This window comes from Tiliqua scincoides, chromosome 2 (assembly GCF_035046505.1).
Source record: "Tiliqua scincoides isolate rTilSci1 chromosome 2, rTilSci1.hap2, whole genome shotgun sequence".
NCBI classification, from domain to species: Eukaryota; Metazoa; Chordata; class Lepidosauria; order Squamata; family Scincidae; genus Tiliqua; species Tiliqua scincoides.
Window position 1 is genome coordinate 81,023,075 of NC_089822.1, and position 22,173 is coordinate 81,045,247.

General features: G+C 44.4%; 1 protein-coding gene across 5 annotated transcripts; it reads right to left on the reverse strand.

The window, feature by feature from the left end:
- Window positions 1-2,240: 2,240 nt before the first annotated feature.
- LOC136641321 (tripartite motif-containing protein 2-like) lies at window positions 2,241-22,100 on the reverse strand. Of its 5 annotated transcripts, XR_010793861.1 has the most exons (5): window positions 21,829-21,904; window positions 18,753-19,475; window positions 13,381-13,914; window positions 10,262-11,441; window positions 2,241-2,322 (listed from the first exon to the last, which is right to left on the reverse strand). XR_010793861.1 is itself a non-coding variant. In XM_066617043.1 (4 exons), the coding sequence occupies exons 3-4, from the start codon at window positions 13,843-13,845 to the stop codon at window positions 11,094-11,096; spliced, it is 813 nt and encodes a 270-aa protein (XP_066473140.1). In that variant the 5' UTR covers window positions 13,846-13,914; window positions 18,753-19,475; window positions 21,922-22,100; the 3' UTR covers window positions 9,619-11,093. The 5 variants fall into 5 exon arrangements, 4 of the variants coding, with proteins under 4 accessions (XP_066473140.1, XP_066473141.1, XP_066473139.1 ...); XM_066617043.1 differs by lacking the exons at window positions 2,241-2,322; window positions 21,829-21,904 and adding an exon at window positions 21,922-22,100 and having other exon boundaries at window positions 9,619-11,441; XM_066617044.1 differs by lacking the exons at window positions 2,241-2,322; window positions 21,829-21,904 and adding an exon at window positions 22,015-22,063 and having other exon boundaries at window positions 9,619-11,441.
- Window positions 22,101-22,173: the final 73 nt, after the last annotated feature.

Genomic DNA, 22,173 nt, shown 5'->3' on the forward strand with positions numbered 1-22,173 from the left:
TCATTTCAATATTTTATTTTTAATGTATCAGACTTGATGCTACCATGTATGTGACTGCATCTGGGGAAATGTTACCGCTCTGTACTTTAAACAGGCTACTTTGTATATACTTTTAACAATGATAGTAAATGGGACTTACTCCTGGGTAAGTGTGGGTAGGATTGCAGCCTAGGATTGCTAAAAAATTTCCTGCTTGATAATGTCACTTCTGGTCATAACATCACTTCCAGTGGGTCCTGACAGATTCTCATTCTAAAAAAAGGGTCCCAGTGCTAAACATCTGAGAACCAATGTGGTAGTGCATCACTTAGGAGACCATTTAATGGAAAAGCAACTTTTTAAAATGAATTCTTTTGCTAACTAAAGGTTATCAGTAACTTAAAACAAGGAAAGTGTTCCTGACATGATATTAAACATGTATGTTCAATTGAAGATAGTGACAAAGATTCCCCCTATTATACAGCTGCTGTCTTCTGCATGAGCCACTGGCAAGGACATAAATAGCAATGTTCTCCATTTATGTATCTATACATATTGAGGATGCTATATTCCAAAAGTTACATCAGCTGTTCATGCTATGAAGCAAAAAAGCTAAAGACTAGGCTGGAAGTCCTTTCCACTAAAAAAAAAATTGAAACTTTACAACAAAGGAATTCAAATTCTGCAGCTTATAAAAATTAATCAAGTGCTGCATGATTGCTCAGTTTCCAGCACTCCCAAAGGCACATGTTGAAATGTTATCTTATTATTTTGCTCCATTTTCAGCCAATGATGCAGCATTCCAAAGAAGCTTGGATATTTTGGATGAAGCCTGTAAGTAGCAAAAGTTTATTTTATATTTATTTAAAAGATTTATACCCCCCTTTCCTCTCCCGGAGTAGATGCCAAAGGCGGCTTACAATTAACCCAACGGTGATTAATATTAGACTTTAACAAAAACAAACTCCACAATATAAAAAATAAAGCAATAATACAGTAAAAACAAAAAAGGGAATACAGAGGCACAGTGGGCTGACAGACAACACATCACACACTCATAAGACTAAACAGAAACATTTTGAGCCCTCGCCAAAAAGCCATGAGTGTGGGGGTAGTTCTTCGTTCCCCTGGTAGGGAATTTGATAATTATGGCACCGCTACAGAGAAGGCTTGCCCCTGTGCCACCATCTTTCTAACGTGGGACAAAGGTGACACTTGAAGGAGAGCTTCCTCAGATGACCTAAGAGATCAGACTGGAATGTATGGTAGAAAGCAGTCCCTCCCTGAAGGGCTTTAAAGGTCAATACCAGCACCTTAAATTGGGCCCAGAAATGAATGCGCAACCAGTGCAGACTCTGAAGCAGCGGTCCAACAGATTCAGACTGCCTAGCTCCAGTAACCACCTGGGCTGCCACATTCAGCACTAATTGCAGCTTCTGAACCATCTTCAAGGGCAGCCCCACATAGAGTGCATTACAGTAATCCAGTTGTTATGCAGGATTGAAAGAGACCACTAACACCAAACTGAGTTTAAGGCTTTTATTAGAAAGAATGGAACCTGAACCAAACCAAACAAAATAACCTTGTTCCAAATTTCCCCAATTGAGTGAGGACCTGAGGCAGGCACTAGGCAGGCAGGAGGCAGCAGGACTTGAGGCAAAGGCTGGATGGTTGTTCCCTGGTTCTCAGAGGCTCTCCCAGGGGCTCCTTTCTGCAGCTCTCTCCTCAGCTCCTTTCTGTAGCTTGGTCTCTCCCAGCTCACTCCTTGCAGCACCTTCGCTACCAAGCTTCCCTGGTGGTCCTTTGCTCTTTGCTAGTGCAGCCCCTTTTATAGGCCTCAGTTCCTCTGCACACAGCAGCCTCTACCTTTCCTCCGCTGGTACTGCAGCCTGCTCTCCTGCAGCAGTTTTCCCTTTGGTCCTCCTCCAGACAAACTCAGACTGACTGTCTATTGGCTCATGAAAGGGTACAGGCTACTATCCCCTCAGGCCAATTTACAGCAGTCAACTGAACCCAAGTTCTGCACATATCACAGTCTTTAAGTCAATAAGGCTTCACCATGGTCAGGTTTACCACCGTGAACCACCATGGTCAGGTTCAATGGACTCAAGTACAACTGCAGCTGGTGCACCAGCCAAAGTTAAGCCAACACAGTCCTGGCCACAGCTGGGATTTGGTTGTTCAGGGAGAGATGTGAGTCCAGGAGCACTCCCAAACTGCACACCCAATCCTGCAGGTGGAGTGCAACTCCATTCAGAGTGGGCAGATGAATCAGTACCTACATGGAGGATATCTTGATGAGGAGGGCCTCTGTCTTTTCTGTTGCATCCTAAAAGTTGAATCCTAAACCATTAAAAAAATCACTGATAAAGCATTTAATTGGTTTTGAATCATATGCAGCTTATTTACTTTGTGTACTTACCACCGAGCCAGCTGTATAAGTAGCCTTTGTCCCATGTCTCTCAGAACATAGTGCTGGTCCTGGGTTTACTATTGCCTCCTATGAACTGACAGTGCAATCCAATATCATCCTGTAGAAACCCCTTACCTGAGAAGATGGCAAGTTTCAGGAAAGCTTGTCCACTATGACTTATCTCACTGAAGGGCACCCAATCAGCTTGTGAGAAGCCACTGGGCTTCCTAAAATCTTGATCACCACTTTCTCAAAGGTTGTTCAGCCAGATCTAAATCTGCAGTCCTTGACCTCTGTGTTTCTAGTTTGCACACAAGTCAGGTGTTTGCCTTCGTGAGACAAAGAATGCCATTTTCTTGCTAATCCACTATTTTCACAAATTAGCTACAGCAGACTGGGCTGCCCAAGGGAATTTACAAAGATGTAACTAGATTGGATTACTAAGCATCTGTTTAATTGTGATTAATTATGAGGCAATATACCAGAATAAATGTTTTGAAAGAAATATATATGTGATCTTTCAGCCCGCACTGCCCAGAGCCAAGATAGCCAGAAGAAGCCCGCGCCAGAAGAGCCTTTGGATGGTAAGTTGGTCGTATACTGAGAGGACATCCTATCAGGGTTGTTGTTGTGGCAAAAGCTGTTAGGATTCTGTTAGAATCTGTTAGGAGCTGTTAGAAGCTGTTAGGATAAAAGGAAACCCTTTTGCAAAAAAGAGACTGGGAGAGAAGGAACTTCCAAAATCAAAGGATGCAGGTTTACTGAGAAAATGAATAAGAACATAAGAAGAGCCCTGCTGGATCAGGCCCAGGGCCCATCTAGTCCAGCTTCCTGTATCTCATAGTGGCCCACCAGATGCCTCAGGGAGCACACACAAGACCACAAGATATTTGCATTTTGCTGCCACTCCCCTGCATCTGGCCTTCTATTCTAATACCAAAAATATACACATGACACATGTGTCTTGTGTACCTGACTGTGTTACAATATGAAGGTGTATTTATCGTGCATCTGAGGGGAAGAAGAAGGAAAAACATGGGCTTGAAGCATCACTTGTGACATACCTGAGGTGCATGGCCAGGCCAGGATCCTTCTGTTAGAAAGAAGGTTGTCCAGTGTGTTTATTTAAGGTCCCCAAAGCCACCTAAAACTATGTAAAGGAGTGAGAATGTGTGGCTCTGGGGAGTATGCTTTTGTGCTTCTTGTGGAGCCTTCTCCGGGTTTCAGAGGGCCCTTGTTAACTGCTGTCCTCCATGAAGCCTATGAGTGCAGAAGCAGTCCTTGGGCTCAGCAGCTGCCCAACCAGGCCAACCCCTGACCTTGGATACTTGTCCAGCCAGATCTTCTTTTCCAATTACTATGCTTTTTTGAAACTTTCAAAACTTAATATACGCATTTAATATACACACTTACTATTCATTTGACTTTCAAGGCCTAAATAGCTGGCTTTCGAGCTTAACTAGAGCTTTCCCTTAGGTGACACTTCTAAGATTAACAATCTAGGAGCCCGATCCTGTCTTTCCAGCCTCACTAGTCACTCCCTGTATCCAGTAGGGGTGTGTGGACTGGGAGGCTTTGAAGGGAAAAGGGGATTTAAATCCCCTTACTTACTTCTCTGTAGCCTCACACTCCACAGTGGACACAAACCCAAAAAGAGAAGGGGGAGCCTGCAAAAAATAAGTACCTCCCATCCTGTGTGAAATCTAAAGATGTACACTTTTGTCACATCAGAGAACAAATGCTGTGAATTAAAATGACTGCTGGCTATTTGTGCAGCCCAGGGACATACTAACCTTTCCTGTTCTGTTGTGTATTTGTAATGATGATCACAATCATGGAATTTAGCAGGTGTGAATTGGTCCTCATGTCCTTACCTTCAAGAGAAGTGCTTATCCTTGTGCTCCAGGGAGCATCAAAAGTCAGGATGAGATCAGCAAGCCAAAAGGTTGACTTGTTTAAAACAGTGGCGTTCCCTGTCATACTCTGGCATGTCCCAGTTGCCAGGTCTGAAAATCCTTTCAGGCAGTGGGGTTTCTTATCTTTTACCAGGCTACAACAGATAAGCACTTAAACATGGTTTGTTTTTTCAAATTAATTTTGGAAATTGATGTTTTATACTCAGATGTAGTGAACTTGGGCATACAGGTATTTCTGCTTATCATTTCCTATTTGTGCAAGAGCTCTCTCTGATGCTGTTATTTAAATGTGTGCTCTGGACTGATATTTTATTCTGAACTTTAGATGACCCATTTGGACCACGCTATGGAAACATCAAAATTAAAGGTTCTCCTGTGGCAATACCAGAACACGGTATGGTACAACTGAAATGAATAATATTGCCATGGGTCTCTAATGGGAATGTCTGGTTTTATATACAATATACATGATTGATCAATCATAGTTCCTTTGGGTGACATCAAGAATTCTTGTGCAATCTACAGAAAATTGTGCAAAATCTGATGGCATCTGCCTTGTGTGGCACTGCAGGTATTGTGTGAAACTCAGACATTCTACAGAATGCCTGGAAAAGTATGGAAGAAGCTTAGGGCATTCCCTTAGAATGCCTAGTTATTCTATAGGGTTAGGGTTAGTTGGGTAGGCATTCTACTAAAATCCCTAGGTAAAGGTCAGAACAAAATAAGCTTCTTTCATACTTTGCCAGGCATTCTGTAGAATGCATGAGTTTCACACAATGCCTGCAACAATCATTCTCTATTTGTGCTTTCCTGTTTGCTTGGTTATTTTTCCTCAGTAAAATTTGAGTCACATTAAAGGGTTTTGGGGGGCGGGTTTCCCATAGTTGTTGTTTTTTTTTTTTTTCAGAGTGTGTGCAGTGATGACAGCACACACTGGCTTGGACAGTCTAAGGCCCCAATCCTGTTGGGGCCTTGCACTGCCCAACTTAGTGTTCCGGCAGCGCAAGCTTCTTTATGGCACCGCAAAAGCTGGGCCACCATCACACCCTTCTGGGCTGCTGCTGTAAGCAAACAACAGGGTGGCATGTCCAGCGGCAGTTCCACTCTCTGCACTGGTATGTTGGCAGTGGGGACAAGGTATGGGCAGGAAGGGGGAGTTTCAGGAGAACTGGGAGCAGCACAGGGGGTGGAGAGGGGGAGGGATGGGGTGACCAGCATACACCGTATCTTTTCACTTCTTTTTGGAACCCCCCCCCCTCTGCCTATCGAGGGGTAAATAGAATATATTTACTTAAATATTTTTACTTCCCTCCTGTCCAGTTGCAGGCTGTCCAGTTGCTCCCCCCCCCCCGTATCATGCAGCACAGCCTCCATTGGCACGGCTGCATGCTGTAACGTGGTGGATAGGATTGGGCAGTAAGTCTCATACTGTCTTGCTTTCTGGCTATTATTTTCCACCGCTTCCTTTAGTATCAGCAATCATATTCAATCCTTTAACAAAATGTGCACCATTGTGTGCATGCACCCATTCGTATTGGTTCATGCGCAGTTGTTTCAAAGGATCAAGGAAAGTACTCACCTTGAAGCTGGCGTCTGCAATGGAGTCCCTTGTTGGCTTGGAAATCATATGCACCCATTGGACCCAGGTGGGCTTTTGCCTGTGAGGCAAGCAGTGTGGCCCCCCTTCACATGACCAAGTATCATTGGGAGGTGTGTGTTACACAGATTTAGCAGTAAGGAGGGAAATTCCCAGTCACATTCTTGGGTTGTGCAGCTATTAGTACATGCAAAGGCCTATTTTGAAACTACTGCTTCAGCACCTAATCTGAATAGAGAGAAGCCCCTTCAAATGTGTTAAGAATTCCAATTCTCCATCTTTTTGTTCCAGTTGGCATTCTCAGGTGTTCCTTTCAAGTACAATAGACCTAAGGGAAGTGCTTGCCAGCACTGGCTTAGAGGCATGGGTTTGGCAGAAAGACAGGCATCCACAAAGAGCGAGGCTTTCTCTATGGTAGGCACAAAACTTCATCTTCCCATCCGTTGGAGGCCCACATGGCTCCCACCCCCACTTCCCTTCAGATATTTGACCAAAGGCTGGCATTGGGGTGATGATGTGCTGCTGAGGGCTGTGAGGTTCTGGGGAATGTGGCTTTGCTACTACTTCTACGTCGGTTAGTTCTAAGCTTTGTTTTACAATGTGTGTTGTTTTTGTGTTTTCTCTTATTGTAAACTGCTTTGTGAAGCAGATTGTGAAAAAAGTGAAATGCAAGATATTTCAGATAAATGAACAAAATGTATATTTGTTATATTCTTTAGAAAATGTCATAATAAAAAATTTGGATCCATGCCATAGTCCACCTAATGATGAGGAACAGGTCTCAGGATACTCAGAACTGTGTAAATTAAAGTGCAGTTAGCGTGATCTGATGTTCACACATTACTTTTGAATTCTTTACAGCCCGACCCTAGCCACCACACTATACCATGCAGTCATGCCAGGGAGGTTCACCTCTTCCCAAGGCCTCTCCTTACCTCTCTGTAGGCCTCTGGATGGCCTATATGGGTCTTCTCGGACCTACGCCAGCTAGTTTAAGACCGAGGAGAGAAAAGGGGAGGGACCGGGCAAAGAAGAGGAGATAAGATCCTGGTGCATGCCAGAGCTGCTGGAACTGCCCTCCCTGATTCACCCCAAAACTCCCCCTGCTCTTTTCTTCCACTCTCCTGTTACTCCTCTGCCACCAGCTTACCAGGAGCAGTCAATGTAGAGTGCCTTCTGCTGATGAAGTGGTAGTTCCTCCAGTGGAAGGCACACATACAATTAGGCTCTTACGCACACACACAAGCAGCCCACAAGGACTTAAGTGTCAAACAACATAAATGAATTTATATCTTTGTTGTAGGAAGTTACATAAAGCAGAATACAGCAAAATTACAACCAAGATCAATGGCCCAATCCTATCCTTGAGATACACTGGTATAGCTCAAAGTACACTGGTGCAATGACTGGCCCACATCACAGAAGTCTTACCACTGGCAGATGGGTCCCAGACACCAATGCAACACAAGTGCAACTGCACCAATGTAGCTCAGATGCTATTTCCATCTCTAAAAGGTGATCTGTACAGTGCGTACTGAACTCATTAGGAGCCATGGTTATCGGTTTACACAATGTTGTAATTATAATGCTCAAATTACAAGGCTGTATCCTTCCCTCAACAAACACAACTACAATGTTAAAAAAGCTCCTATTGGCTGAGACGCTACAAAATGCTTGCATTCGCATCGCTGATTGGCTTATCTATCATCCACGACATCCTATTAGCAGCATTCATGAGCCCACAATAGAATAACTTATTGTATGGTGAGCCTTGTTTTACTACAAAAAGTCCATTGTAAAGTTCTTTGATCTCAAATGGAACCCATTGTATAGTGGGTGTCCATTGTATATTAATAATTCCCCTTGCTAGCTCTTTTCTTAACTGGGGAGCAAGGGAGGGAAGCATACCTTTCAGTCAATATCTGGGCTGCGTTGAGTGAACATAAGATGCTTTGGGCCAACTCCACCAAGCCGTCTTGCTCGCTGCGGCAGCAGCCCAGGAGTGGGCTCTGGCGGTGCTTGAAGAACAGCCTGCCCTACTGAGGGAGCTAAACTGTCTCATTGGTATCATGGCTGGGTTCCATGGCTGAGACAGTACTGGCTGTGGCCTGCACTAATATGGCATTGATGGGGCTCTGTTGTTCCTCCTTCTCCTCCCTTGCTGGGCAGGTGGTTGTTGCACTGGCGTTGGGGTGGTGTCTGAATAGGGTCAGACCATAAGCATGGGATATAAAAGAATCACGACCAAGACACAAAACACACTTCTGGGATTAACCATTACAGACTGCGGGTGAAGGTTGCACATTTGGTTCTACAAATGTATGTGTGTGTATATTTAAAAATATCTCCCTGCACATGCAAATTAGCATGAGAAAGCTTATGTGGAATTCTTTCCCTGATGTGCAAGTTTTGTCTGGATGGGGAGTTTTTATATGGAGAAACTTTCAAATATTTTGACCCTCCACCTGCAATCAGAAATGGTGAGCCCCAGACACAGGTAGTGGCTGCTGATCATTTACCTGGCTCTAAGATTAATGCCAAATGCCCCAAATATGCAGGAGAATTTAATAAAGCCATTTTCTTTCTAAATGCCCCATCGAAACAGATGGAAAGACTGTTTGGCTAAGGTCCCAAAGGATCAGTGGCCCCAACCTAAATATTTCCATTGGATTCATTTAAAAACATAGTTTTTCTTTTCAATTTCAGATGAGTCAGAGATTCAGAACCATATTGAAATCATAAGAGAAGAAAAACAAGTTGGACCCAATAACAATCTGATCATTGCATGTTTTTCAATTCTCATTACCCTCTTAGTGATGCTTGGGAGCATTGGCATTCTGTTCTGCTACCTAAGAAAATTCAAGTAAGTTTATTGATCACATGCAGAATGAATTCTATGTGCTGGACAACATGCGATTTAGGAATGTAAGAAATGCCTTTCAGGATCAGACTAAGGTGCACTGCATTAGTTAATAGACTGACATCAACATTGGAAAATGCCTTGTCTGGAGTCTGACCGTCTGTCAAACTAGCTCAGTCTTTTCTAGATTGACTGGAACTAGTTCATGGCAGTTTCAGAGAGGAGCATTTCTCTGCCCTACCTGACGATGTCAGGACTTGAACTTGGGGCCTTCTTTGTGAAAAACATGTACACTACTACTAATATAAGAACTTCTCCCCAGTTTAAGAGTATGGAACTGTATTTGGACTGTGGCTGTCAGGTCAGGTCAGCTCAGAGTTGCGTAGGTTGGATTTTTCCAAACTACTATTGAAATTAAGACCTGAAAATGAGGGATTTTTCTGCTAGTTGTGTTGTTTTCTTAAGGGGTTGATTGTTACTGTATTATGATAACTTCTGTTTGTTGTATTAAGGCCCCAATTCTAGCCAAATCCCCCCACTGGTGCACATGCACCAAGGAGGTGTGTACTACATTCTGTGGTGGTGGGGCGGTTGCAGAGGACTCCTCAGAGTAAAGGAATTTTTGTTCTCTCACCCTGGGGAAAGCCTCTGATTTCCCTGTGGGTCTTTTCTAATCTACGCCAGCTATTTTGCTGACACAGAACTGTGGAGGGTAAGGGAAGATTGGATATGGCTGCACACAAGTGCCATTCAGTCTCACCCACTCCTGCCTTTATTCTGCCTCCCACCCCTCCCTGCCCAGAAACGCCCTATTCCTCCCCATCCCTCCCACTAACTGCGTCCAACCCCTCACTACTGGCGCATGCATACAGCCACCAGCAATTTCACTGGTGGCTTTTATTTTTTATAACATACTACAATTTTTTATACGTTAATCAAATCTCCCCGGAATCTTCACATTCAGAAGACATAATATATATAGTTAAATATATATAGTTATTTATACACATAAATATAGTTATTTCAAAATGTTTACTTCCCTGACCTCACTGAGAACTGCATCAAAAATGGCAGTTTTCACAATTCTATGGCATTTTGGTTACAGAAACAACTTTGTATGTGCAAATATCTATATCAGTAAAATACATATCTGGATTGTTGACCCTTGAAAATGCTAGTGGACAAGTGCGATTATGTCATTCAGACGAGATTCAAATTCCCACTTAGCCATGAAACCCTCAGGGTGACAGTAGAATAGCCACTCACTTTTTTTGCCTAACCTACTTCAGGATAAACTGAAGATAAACTGGGATGATCTGATATACGCCGACTTACCCTACTTTGGAGAAGGGTGGGTTACAATGTGAAAGACGCATAAAAGAAAACAGTGGCAGTTTCATGCAGCTTCTAAAACATGTAGTGTTGACATTTCATTAATTCTCTCCCCTACTCAACCTCCCCCAATTTACTTTCTTGCAATAGGGATGATATCTCACCTAAGTTATTGGACGATGGAGAATATGGAGAATCTGGTTCAAGAAACATCAAGAGAAGACAGCAGTGTTACAAGTAATCTCCCCTTCTTAAGAATAAGTTAGGTTAAAGGAGTCCATCTGTAAGTTGTTCTGAAGTCCAACATCACTATTATTTGTGAAAAAATGTATTTACAGTACACTTACAGTACAGTACTTAACGTGTGGTCTTACCTGGAAAGCAAGCTGACAGGGCTTGCTGGAATAAGTTGGGGAATGTTTGGGCCTTATGGAAATGGGTACTTATCTATGAGCATATGGCCAGGCCTGTTTCTATCTTGAACATTCTTAAGTTGAATGTACTTAAGTAGGGGAGCTCCTGTACGGAGCAGCACACAACCTAAACGCTTAAAAACACTAACATTTTCTCCTATCGTAAATAGATGATAAGTAGATCATCAGCTGCAGAAGAACCAGGAAGAAGGGCCCAGTATGAAAATGAGCCTTTGACACTAAAAGAAACACCTCGTGCACAGCCTACTACAACCTGTGGCAGCAGACGCATGGACTGAGGGAGTTGAGAAGCTGGACAGAAACCATTTTCTCTTGCTTTGTTAACTCTGAACTTTCAAAGGAGTGAACATCTCCATATGGAGAATCCAAGTGTCTAGACCTGGAAAGGGGCTACCCTATGGAGTATGGATGAAATGCTGTTGTCTTCTGGGGAATCTGCTCTAGAGCAAGTCCCTTATATAACATCCACCCGCAGAGGCAAAGACCTAATATTCCTAGTGGATACTGACATGCCAACACTTATTCAAGCCTGCTCCTTTAAGAAACAAAGATGCCAATGTGTTTATTTGTACCTGAAGATTTTAACACAGTGGTTGTAGCAGTCGGCCACCGCTAGCAGTCCATGTTCCATCACTGAGAGGCTACTGGGACCCTGCAAGCCCTCAGACACTATAACAGCACTGAGAGAAGAGTCTGGGTTAAACATCACAATGTAGTTTCTGTCTTCGTCAGTTACAAAGATGTTGCCAGGGGAATCCACACTGATCCCAGAAGGGTTTTCAAAACTGAATGTTTTGCCATAGCGGGGGCCTATGGTCCTCTTCAGATGTCTGTTCTTGTCAATAACTTTGATACAGCAACCCTGGAATCTTCCAAAAAGCTGTCCCTCTGTAACTAACAGGTCTTCATTCTGAAGAAACAGGAACAAAATTGATCCATCAAAGATAGAGAAGTGGTTTTGTTGTTGTTGTTTTTATTCTTAATGGATTAGCTGTTAAAAAAATGTCACCCCAAACAGGGCCCAGTCCTATCCCCTGCCAGTCCATAGTGTGCAGGGCTGTGGTCGGAGCATACACTGAGGCTGGGGGAGGGGATGACTAGACAGCCCAAGAGAGGTAAGTAAAGATTTTCCTTACTTTCCTACCTGTAGGCTGTATGTCCTTAGTTCTATACCAGCTGTCTTGCAGGTACAAGTCTGTCATAGAAGGCAGTTCAGGGTGGGGAAAGGGAATAGGATCTCATCATGCACAGCCAAGATCCTCCCCATTCCACCCACAAACCACTCCACCTTGCCTGTTCCCCACCCTGAACTACCCACGATCCTCCCCTGTTCTTCCCACCTCTGACTTACAGGTTGCAGCACAGGATGGAGGAGGTTCAGTTGGCAGCTTGCATGCCGCCTCTGGCACACTGCCTACAGCCCACCAATTGGCAGAGTGGCTTTCCTGCTGTTAGTCCTGGACCTACACTGATGGATCTGATGATCCATCAGGGCAAGTCCTGGATAGGATTGGAATGTTAGAAAGGTGCTTTTGAGTTTATTAACACATTCTATTCTGTTCCTCATCCTTCTGCCAAGAAGCTCCGGTAAATATACTATGTTATCTTCAAGATTCCATGGGTGGCATTTGGATCCACTGCTTGAACCCATGGTAAATCCTGAGCTGGTAACCAGAAGAATGTCAGGCAAGGAGACAGGCAGTGTGTGTCACCTAGGTATGACTGAAAAGTGGAACTGCAGAAGGAGCAGCCAGTGGACTTGCTTTGTACTAACACAGACTGAGAGCACAATCCTATCCCCGCCCCCACTGCCAGTACACAGAGTCTTAGCTTGTGTGCCCAAACAAACAAACCAGGGTTGGTTCAGTCATGTGAGTTGGCTTTGTGGATGCATACATCAGACACATTAGGAGTTCACACTCAAAAAAATCATTAGGTGGTGTCTTCTTTCCATCTTCCCACAACAGGAGCTATGTTATCGGGGGAAGGGCAGGGCATAAATCATTTAAATAAGTAAATAAATGCTCTGGGATGAGCTATTACATGACAGAACAGGTATTCAAAATGCTGCCCACTAGGCGGCAGCTGTGCATTTGAGCTCCTGCCACCGCTTGACATAGGTAAAGACAAGATTGTCTACAAATGTAAGACTTTTTTTCCTTTTAATTAAAAATAACTCCTGAAAATGAATGAGTGTGAAAAGGGTTAAAAACAAACAAACCATGCCTTGTATCTATTGGTGCTTTGGTTCCCACCCAGCATACTTGTGTTGGGGCCCATTTGGGGTTACCACTTGATTTGGTTCCCTTTCATTTTAAAAACAAACACACATCCGTAAAACATGTCCTGTGGAGGGGGGGGGTCACCACTCCTCATTCATTGTGGACAATGTATGAAAGAGCACCAAGTATGAGCCCAATTTGCAGTTTGTTCAAGGGCTTCTGTCTTCTAAGCCACAGGTCAGCACTCACTCTTCTTGAAACGTGAACTGGTTTGTGCCCAAACCTTTTCATAAATAACAAATTCAGAGCATTTTTCTCTGTTGCCATGCTGGCTCAAAGATCCATCAAGTCAAGCACTCTACAGCAGTGGACAACCAGAAACTATAGGTATGGGTGTGGGACTGAAGGCACATGGGATTGTCAAGCGAGCACCTAAGCAAAGATGTCAGATCACAGAAGTGCATGGGCCTGACATTTCCTCCCTTTCTGAATCCCACAGTGTGACAGTGTTTGACATTGCTGACTTCACTTTCTAATATTTAGGCTAGGGATACGATGTGTTCTGTGCTATCAATCAATAAACAGATTCGTGAATCAAGTTTGGCCCTGCCGGGCATCATACTGTACCTTACTGACTGCAATGCGCACAGGCCTATGAAATCCCTCTATCGCATTTGTCTTCAGGATGGCGTTCATTCTCCAATCCACTCCAATTATATTAATTTTTCCTCCATCAGTCCAGTCAGACACAGCAATTTTGTTGGACTGCATGACTGTTATACCGTATGAATACGGCCAGGTTAATTTTGGAGACTTCAGCTCGTGGATCAGCTCACCATCTTTAGAGAAGAGCTGGATGATTCTAGTTCCATTCGTTACAAGTATCACACCACTTCTCATGCACGTGACATCTCCCATCCCTTTTATCGGTTCAAAGCCATACGGAAACCTTTGCTTAAAATCACCATCAGGGCTGTAGATCTGGATGTGTCCAGTTCCACTGTCTTTCACCACCAAGTCACCATCAGGAGATGTCGTCACACTGGTTGGCCAGATCAACTTTCCAGGTAATGTGCCAAATCCTCCCAACATTTTCACTAGATTATCGTAATGGATCTTGTGGATTCCAGAAAGTTTCCATTTGTTATTAAACGTGTGAGTCTGTGTCAAAAAAGGAAAGAAAAGAAAAAAACAGCAAAGGGCCTTGCAGCATCCATGGCATACAGTTTCATCAGCTAAAGAGTTCGCTTTTTCTGATGCATGAAGCTATCCCCTAACTTAGGGGGTGGATTGACTCCAGCACGCGTAGTCTATTTCCTTTAACTATACCTTTGTTTAATTCCCATAGTCCACTGACGAGCTTTCAATTACAAAGCAGGAGTGTATACTTAGGATCTCTTCACTATTAAGAAGTGACCAGTTTCACCCTGAATATGCACTTGTGCTCACTGGATCAAACCACAATTCTTCTCATTCATTTTTTTTTATTTCCAGCAATGGCCAGACAGATGCTCCTGAGAAGCCTACAAGAAGGAGACCGACAACCCCTCCTGTTTGTCCCAGAATGAGAAATGAGTAATATGCTCCCTGTGCAACATGGAAGTTCCATTTTGGACTAATTTGGCTAATAGCTGTTGATGGACATTTCTTCCTTGTATTTATCTAAGACTTCTTCAAAGCACCAAAGCACACATAAGACCAAAGCACACATTCCACTCAGCAAAAGTACCTTCTGCATACTATGACTCAAATTGAAACAAGAATGGGGAGAATAGGAGCTGTTGACCCACAGCTTTGTCCAGTCAATCAGGCCTTCCAGCCAAAGCAAAGCAAAACACAACATGAGAGTGGAATGCCACCAAACAGTGGCTGCTGGAGAGAAGGCGCTGCGTATATTTTCACCTGCAAGGATTCCAGCAACTAACTGGTGTTAAGTGGCCCATCTTGATCTAAGATGGGGTGCATATATACACATGGTTGCCGAGGAAATAGACACCAATTTTATTCAATGGGGCCAAAAAGCTAAGGAAATACAAGCAGTAAGCTTGTATCATATTTCTACACTAGAAACTTTCCCCCTTACCTCTGGGTAAGGCACCCTGGCCTCTATGGGTTTCCTCAGACTTGTGCTGGCCCAAGAGCACATCTGGATTGAGCCCATAGCGTTTAACTTAACCACATGAAATCAATATATGAGTGTTTTTAGCTTTTATTTTGTCATGTCCTACATTTTGGGGTGCCTTGTGCAATTTTGCAGTTATGACATCTGGTCACCCTGGGCAAGCTTCCACTGTCTGAATGGTTCTCCTTGGATCTGAACCTGCCATTGTTCTGATGCAGAACCAAGGAGAGTAAGGGAGACAGAAGGGGAGAGGGAACTGGAATAGGATCCTGGCACATGCTGGTGCTACCAGAATCCACTCCACATCCTGGCTGCACCCCTCTCCACCCAGACACTTCCCTGTTCTTCCCCCTCCCTCTCCCATTCGTCCCACCGCCTGCCCCCTGTGCAGGGGGCAGCTTATCTGCACTCCTATTGGTAGCCAGCTGCAGCAGAGAGCCACAAACACCACTGCTGTTTGCAGTGGCAGTTCTGAAATGGACCATTTACCATTACCATTACCTCCGTTCCGTTGTCATAAACCTTAGTTAGGATTGGTCCATAAAAGTCTTTCACTTCCCTCAGTCCCACCCCAGGTTTCTGAATGTTCTCATTTTAATGTCTGATTTGCAGGCATTCAGTCCTTGAAGACTGATATTTTGGGCCTACATAAACAACAAAAGGGTGCTGTTGGCTGGAGGTATATAGTTAGATTCCAGGACAGGCAGGTGAATTTTGGCAGTATGGCTCATAAAAGGAACTGAGACTTAAAGTGCAACCCTATACACATTTACCCGGAAGACCCACTGAACTCAATAGGACTTACTTCTTAGTAGACATGCACAGCTTGCACTATTAATGGTGCATTGCTCCTTAAAAATATCAAGTATTAGACAGGAAGAAGCCGTCTGGGTCAGATAAAAATTTCCCCCATGTACCTTGACTTGAGTTCCACCTAGAAGAAAGGCCAGGTGTGCAAGTAACAAAGAACTAAATACATACCATCCTGTCCAACATTCTTCTTCCAAGAGGACTTGAATTATTGGGGAAGAAGTAGGGGGGCTCTTAAAGAACTGTATAAGCACCTCTGATTCTCTCCCATTTTAACCATATCATGGTCCCTAACAGCCATCCAAAGTTACTAAGAAGGCCATAATAAAAGCAAAAGGGGATGAGCCCCCCTCTGCCTGTGCCCCCTAATAGTTAGAGTGCCAACGGACCAACATCTCAGGAAGCTGACAAATCAAGCACAAAGGCATCAGAACATGATATTCTGAAAGTCCTCAAAGACCTACTCTGTTTTCTCTGGCACTTTGAACCAGGGCCAAGCTCTACCAGTACCAGTACTGCTGAAAGAGTGCGCTCAACTACAGGGCAATAGGATAAAGTTACCTCTCTGAACATAGTGGGCGGAGAACAAAGAAACCACCCTTGGACTTTGAGGAATTCTGAGTCATCAGAGTGCTGGCAGACTGCTCATTCCCTTGATTTCTCTCCTCTGAGCTCTCCATCACTGCCACCTCCTGTTTCCTTTGCTTCCTGCTTCCCCCCCCCATGTCCTCTTCCTCAATCCCCTTTGTTACATCAGCACTACAAAATGCTAAAGATGTGTGAAGTGTGCTCAGAGAGGACTAGGCACAAAACAAATATGTGCACCTGATCATCTTCCAGCTTTAAAAAAAAATAAGAATCTAACATTGCTCCTCGGAGAAAGATGAAGTTCCTCCCTAGAATATAAAAATAGGGAAATGGCATATTAATTCTAAGACTATACAGGATTTTATTAAAAGCATGATTTAAGATAAGATGACTATACAGTAGTCTAGTATGATGTTTCATGTGAGAAGAGGGCAGTGGGGTTGCCATGTTATTTTGTTATGTTGTGTATTCATCTTATCCATAGCTGGTTAGTAGCAAGGCCTCCTCTATCCTCTTTCCCTTCCCTATCTCCCCTCCCTGGAGCTCTGTTATCTCTGTTAAAAAAATGTAGTTTGATTAATAGGAGGTGCTGTGATGAAAGGCTGGCCAGAGAAAAAGGGAACTGGCTGGTGGCCAGAGTCAAAGAAAGATAAGAGGGCAGGAGTTGGGACAGCTGTGAACTTTGAGCCACTTCTAAAGGCTGATTGATCAGACAGACTGAACTCCCAGGATCAGACAACTAAGGGCCCAATCCTATCCAACTTTCCAGCACCGGTGCAGCCACAATGCAGCCTCGAGGTAAGAGAACAAATGTTCCCATACCTTGAGGAGGCCTCTGTGACTGCCTCCCCAGCACAGGAAGCAGTGCATACCCCATTGGTACAGCAGCAACAGCACTGGATAGGATTGGATAGGATTGGGCCCTTAGGTGGCCCCTCTGCCCCAGATGTATCCTATTTAGGAAGACAGCCCTTTAGATTTAGATGTATTCTCCCAAAAATGAAGAGCCCGTGTATCTCCCCAAAGAACGTTGCAACAACAGGTAGGTGGAATTTCCAGGCAGAATACCACCACTGAACAAGAGATGGCCCACCCTGGAGATGAAGTATTATGGGAAGGACCACCTAGGAGGATTAAAGAACAATTCCAAAGGAAACCTAGTAAATACTCCTCTGTGTTCTCCCACCCTAGGTTGTATCATCTTAGTGCTGCAGTGTGCCTGGTCAGTGGGCAAGAAAGGCATGTGAGTGCTAAGTAGGGAACTTAGGGGTCATCCCTACTTCCTGTAAAACAAAGGTTTTTTTAGCTGCTATTTCTGGCTGGAAGCAGATTCTTTGTTAGAGTCCTCCCCCATCCATGAAGACCAACAGATGGTAGTTGGAGCAAGTGGGAACTGATCACCCATCCAGCTGAGCTCTTATTTGGGTTCCCCCTTTAGCGCTGGACATATTTATATACATAAAATTTTCTTCCTTCCCTCCTGCTAAGGAGTTCTGGTCTCTCTCCTCCTCTAATCCTCAACTCTGCTAGAATCCTGTGAGAGCTGGAAGAAATCTTTGGGATCATCTAGTCATCCAACCCCCTAGGACAGAGGTTCTCAGATGTTTAGCACTGGGACCCACTTTTTTAGAATGAGAATCTGTCAGGACCCACCAGAAGTGATGTCATGATCGGAAGTGACATCATCAAACAGGAAAATTTTTAACAATTCTAGGCTGCAATCCTACCCACACTTACCCAGGAGTAAGTCCCATTGACTATCATTGTAAAAAGAATATACATAGTAGCCTGTTAAAAGTACAGAGCTGTAAGATTTCCCCAGATGAAGTCACATATATGGTAGCATTAAGTCTAATATATTAAAAATAAAATAATGAAATGAATGGGGACCCACCTGAAATTGGCTCACGACCCACTTAGTGGGTCCTGACCCACAGTTTGAGAAACACTGCCCTAGGATGCAGGCTACCTAGATAGTTAAAAAGAGAGGGTAACTGATCCAAAGTCTGAATCCAACCCACTTACAAATGTTGCTGTACAGTGAATTTTATTATCATCTCAAAATATCTGTAATGCAAAGGTGGTTCCTAAATTCATCATTTGAAAATGACTATAAGAAATGGAGAACTTACAGCCCAATCCTGAACTTTGCAGTGTGCGAGGCTGCCGTGGTGCCAAAACAGTTATCGTGGCACCAAGGTGTGCTGGGCAGCCCGCAGCAGCTCCTCACAGGAAGGAGACTTTTCTCCCCTTCCCCTCGATAAGGGAAGCAGCCCCGCAATGGGGCTACTCAATTCTGCAGTGTCTCTTGAGCTGGCGCAGAAACAGAGTCCTGTCGGGCCGCAAGGCTGACATGGGGCTCAGGATTCAGTGGAGATGAGCTCCACTGGTCCCGCCCCCACCCACCCTGCTCCCTCTGCCACCATGCCTCCTCCCTGCCCTCCCCAATCCCAGAATACCTTCCCCCATCCCTACTCACCTCTCTGCTGCTTGGTAGTTTGGGTGAGCCACAAGGTGGCAAGACTACGGGCCAAGCTCATGCTAGGCTAGCTTCGGTGCTGAGCAAGCAGTAATGGTTGAAGACATGCTTTTCAGCATGTTTGCAACAATGCGCGCAGGTGGTAAGCCGGTGCACAGGGCTCTGGATCAGGCTCTAAACCCACTGGTTCCCAAACATTTTAGACTGGTGGCTCCCTTGACCAACTAGGCCATTTGTGATGGAATCACTGACTTAACCCAATAATGGCCCAGGAAAGATGCATCTGGCTATACAATGTTCAAGTCACCCATCACACATTTCTTCCCATGAGAGGAGTGTGTACTCCAGGTTCTCCATATACTGTTCCCATAATTGTTCCACTCACGCAAATCACTGCAAGGATCAGACTCACTTGGAAAATGACACAAATGCTTGGAAGTAATGCTTCTCACACACACAACTGGTGTAGAAGATGATGCTAATGTATTATTATACTGTATCTTTATTTGCAATAACAGTTCAGTGCAGTTCATCGGTTCCATCCGTTTCTTGCACTTGTGACAAAACATACAGTTCCTTTTTACAATGAGCTCATTTGCTTGACATCTTCTGTCTCCTGGACAGCTTCTTCCTAGAAATACTTCCTGTAGATTAGTTTCTCAGCTGCTTATTCAATAGAAGCACTCCTCTATTCTGTTCCACATGGACAACAATCACAATGACCTGTATGTAGCCAAGAACACGTCACAGTCAATAAGAAGAAAATATACCTTTTTTCAAAAACAAACTCTATTGATATAGTTCAATGGCCTGGGTCATTCCTCTGTGATTCATATTCACAGCTTCCCAGAGTTCACAAGCATGCGAAACTGTGCAAGTGACATTGCTTTTAGCTTATCCAGAACATTGAAACAGGATGGGGGCACCAATTGCAGGGCTTTTTTTTTTTTTACTTATGAACAAAAGAAAAAGGAGAAGCATGGTCTGATATTTTAAAAAAAGCAAAACTGAGGGAAACATCGCAATCTAATCACGTTTTCTCAGCAGTACCAGTGAATTAAATGGGCTTTACAGCCCAATCCTATACTTATGTAGCGCTGGTGCGGAGCCCTAGTACCAGTGCTGGGTGCCATAACATTTATGACACCCAGTGAATAGAGAGTGCTGGCACTAGGCCCAGCACCAGCAGGAGAACACATTGCCGCCAGGGGCAAGTGAGACCACTGTGTGGCAGTGCGGCCTCTGGGGGGGTGGGGAGGGTAGAACGAGGGCAGGGTGGAGGGCCCGGGTTGGGAGGGGACCAGGTCTCAGCCGGATTCGGGACTCTCTTGAATCTACAACAGCAAAATAGCCAGCGCAGATAGGAGGAGACCCATTGCTGGGGCCAGAGCTTTCCTCAAGAAGATTCCCAGTAGCTTCCTGGCCCCCTGCTGGATACAGCAGTAGCTGTTTTGGCACCTGCTGGATACAGCAGGCACCAGGAAATATAGGATTGGGTTGCCCCCTCCCTAAAATGTGAGTTAAGGATTGCAGTCTTAGGTTCTTAGTGTTTATTTATAGCCATGGCAATTTAGATTTAATTCCAGTAAGCTTAGATAATGAAACTGATCTTATTCCTGCCTCTTTGCAGCTCAACTGACTCAGTTCTACAAACCCTCAAAGTCGTAGCTATCGGCAGTAACCCCTTGGGGACTATTACTTTTTACTGGCTTTTAAAAAGGCTTGAAGCTTGTTGTAAATTCCTAATGGTCCAGGGTGAATGTTTTGCCCCAAAAGTGAGCATGCCTAGGATGGCTTCTCTCTTGCATTCTAGAATCATAGGGTGCAATCCTAACTCCTATGGTTAGGCTTTCCAGCACTGCCATAAGGGCAATGCAGCTCTGAGTTAAGGGAACAAACATTCCCTTGCTTTAAGGAGGCCTCCGTGAGTGACACCAATTGCAGGATGCAGCACACATCCCATTGGCACAGCTATGCCAGTGCTGGAAAACACTGACATAAGGGGTTAGGATTGCGCCCATAATGAACTTGGGTGACCTTCTGAGCTTTCCATTTGCTGAAATAACAAGGGGACCCTGTTCCTAGGCTGCTTCTATTTTCTGTTTTAGAGTTTTGCCAATGGACACTACATTGGCTCAAAGATAAAGTCATGATTCTGAGGGAAGTAAATTCAGCATGGAAAAGTTTTCACCCTATTTCTGTTCCTGCTTTCATTATTATTATTATTATTATTATTATTATTATTATTATTATTATTATTATTATTATTATTATTATTGTGTTTTTTCATTTTTGGGAGGTGCTTAGGTTGTTTTTGAATGTTTTAATTGTGAGCCGCCATCTCGTGCATCCTGGAAAAATAGAATCAAAATGCCATATAGTGGGATCCTCTTGTGCATGTTTCCTCAGAATTAAACCCAGTTTCTTGAGGGTTCTGATGCGGCCTTTTCTGAATTGCAAAAGACATTCAGGCACTTTGAAGAAGCACAATGTATCTTATGTGTGCCTTATGTGCGCCTTATGAAGAAGGAAATTCTGGAATGTACAGATTGCAGACTGGGAGGTTTGTGTTTCAGATGCTTTCCCATTTAAAAAATACAAAAATAAAATTCTGCCTCAATTTAGCAAGCTAGTACATCACAGAAAAAGCTTGGCAGAGTCTTCTCTCTGCGTTCCACTACATGGAGGGAGGTTTTCATTTGGGCAAGCATTCAATAATACTAAATAATATTACTAATAATAGAATCAATGGTGAGGCTGGAAGTAAAGGAGAGGTTGCAAGTTCTGTACTTCCCACTGTACAGAACTTGCCACTGTACAGATGACTGATGCAGGCTGATTCCCAGATAAGGCTGCAAATCCTATCACACTTTCCTGGGAATAAGCCCCACTGACTTCATCGGGACTTACTTTTGAGTAGACAAGCATAGAATTGCACTCTAGAGCTAAAATCCTATCCACACTTTCCTGGGAGTAAGCTCCGTTGACTATAATGGGACTTACTTCTGCGCTCTCAGGCTACAACCCTACCCACACTTTCCTGGGAGGAAGCCCCATTGCCTACAGTGGGACTTACTTCTGAGTAGGCATGCATGGGCTTGCGCTCTCAGGCTACAACCCTCCCCGCACTTTCCGGGGAGGAAGCCCCATTGGCTCTAATAGGACTTACTTCTGAGTAGGCATGCATGGGCTTGCGCTCTCAGGCTACAACCCTCCCCGCACTTTCCGGGGAGGAAGCCCCACTGACCGCAGCGGGACTTACTCCGAGGCAGTCCCGGCCGCGTTGCAGCGGGACTGCCCGCAGCCTCTGCGCAGAGAGACCCGGGGCGCGCGCCTGGTGCGCGCGCACGTGGCTGTCACGCATCGCGTGGCTAGCGACCGGCGAGCGAGCTTGGGGGGGGGGGGGCTGCCTGTGCACATG

What these genes read in the sequence shown, in the direction of transcription:
- LOC136641321 (XM_066617043.1), bottom strand. Translation starts at nt 13,845, where the DNA reads ATGTTGGGAGGATTTGGCACATTACCTGGAAAGTTGATCTGGCCAACC. An exon ending in TGCGCATTGCAGTCAGTAAG is followed by an intron (nt 11,442 to 13,380) that starts GTACAGTATGAT and finishes CTGTTTCTTCAG; the next exon opens with AATGAAGACCTGTTAGTTAC.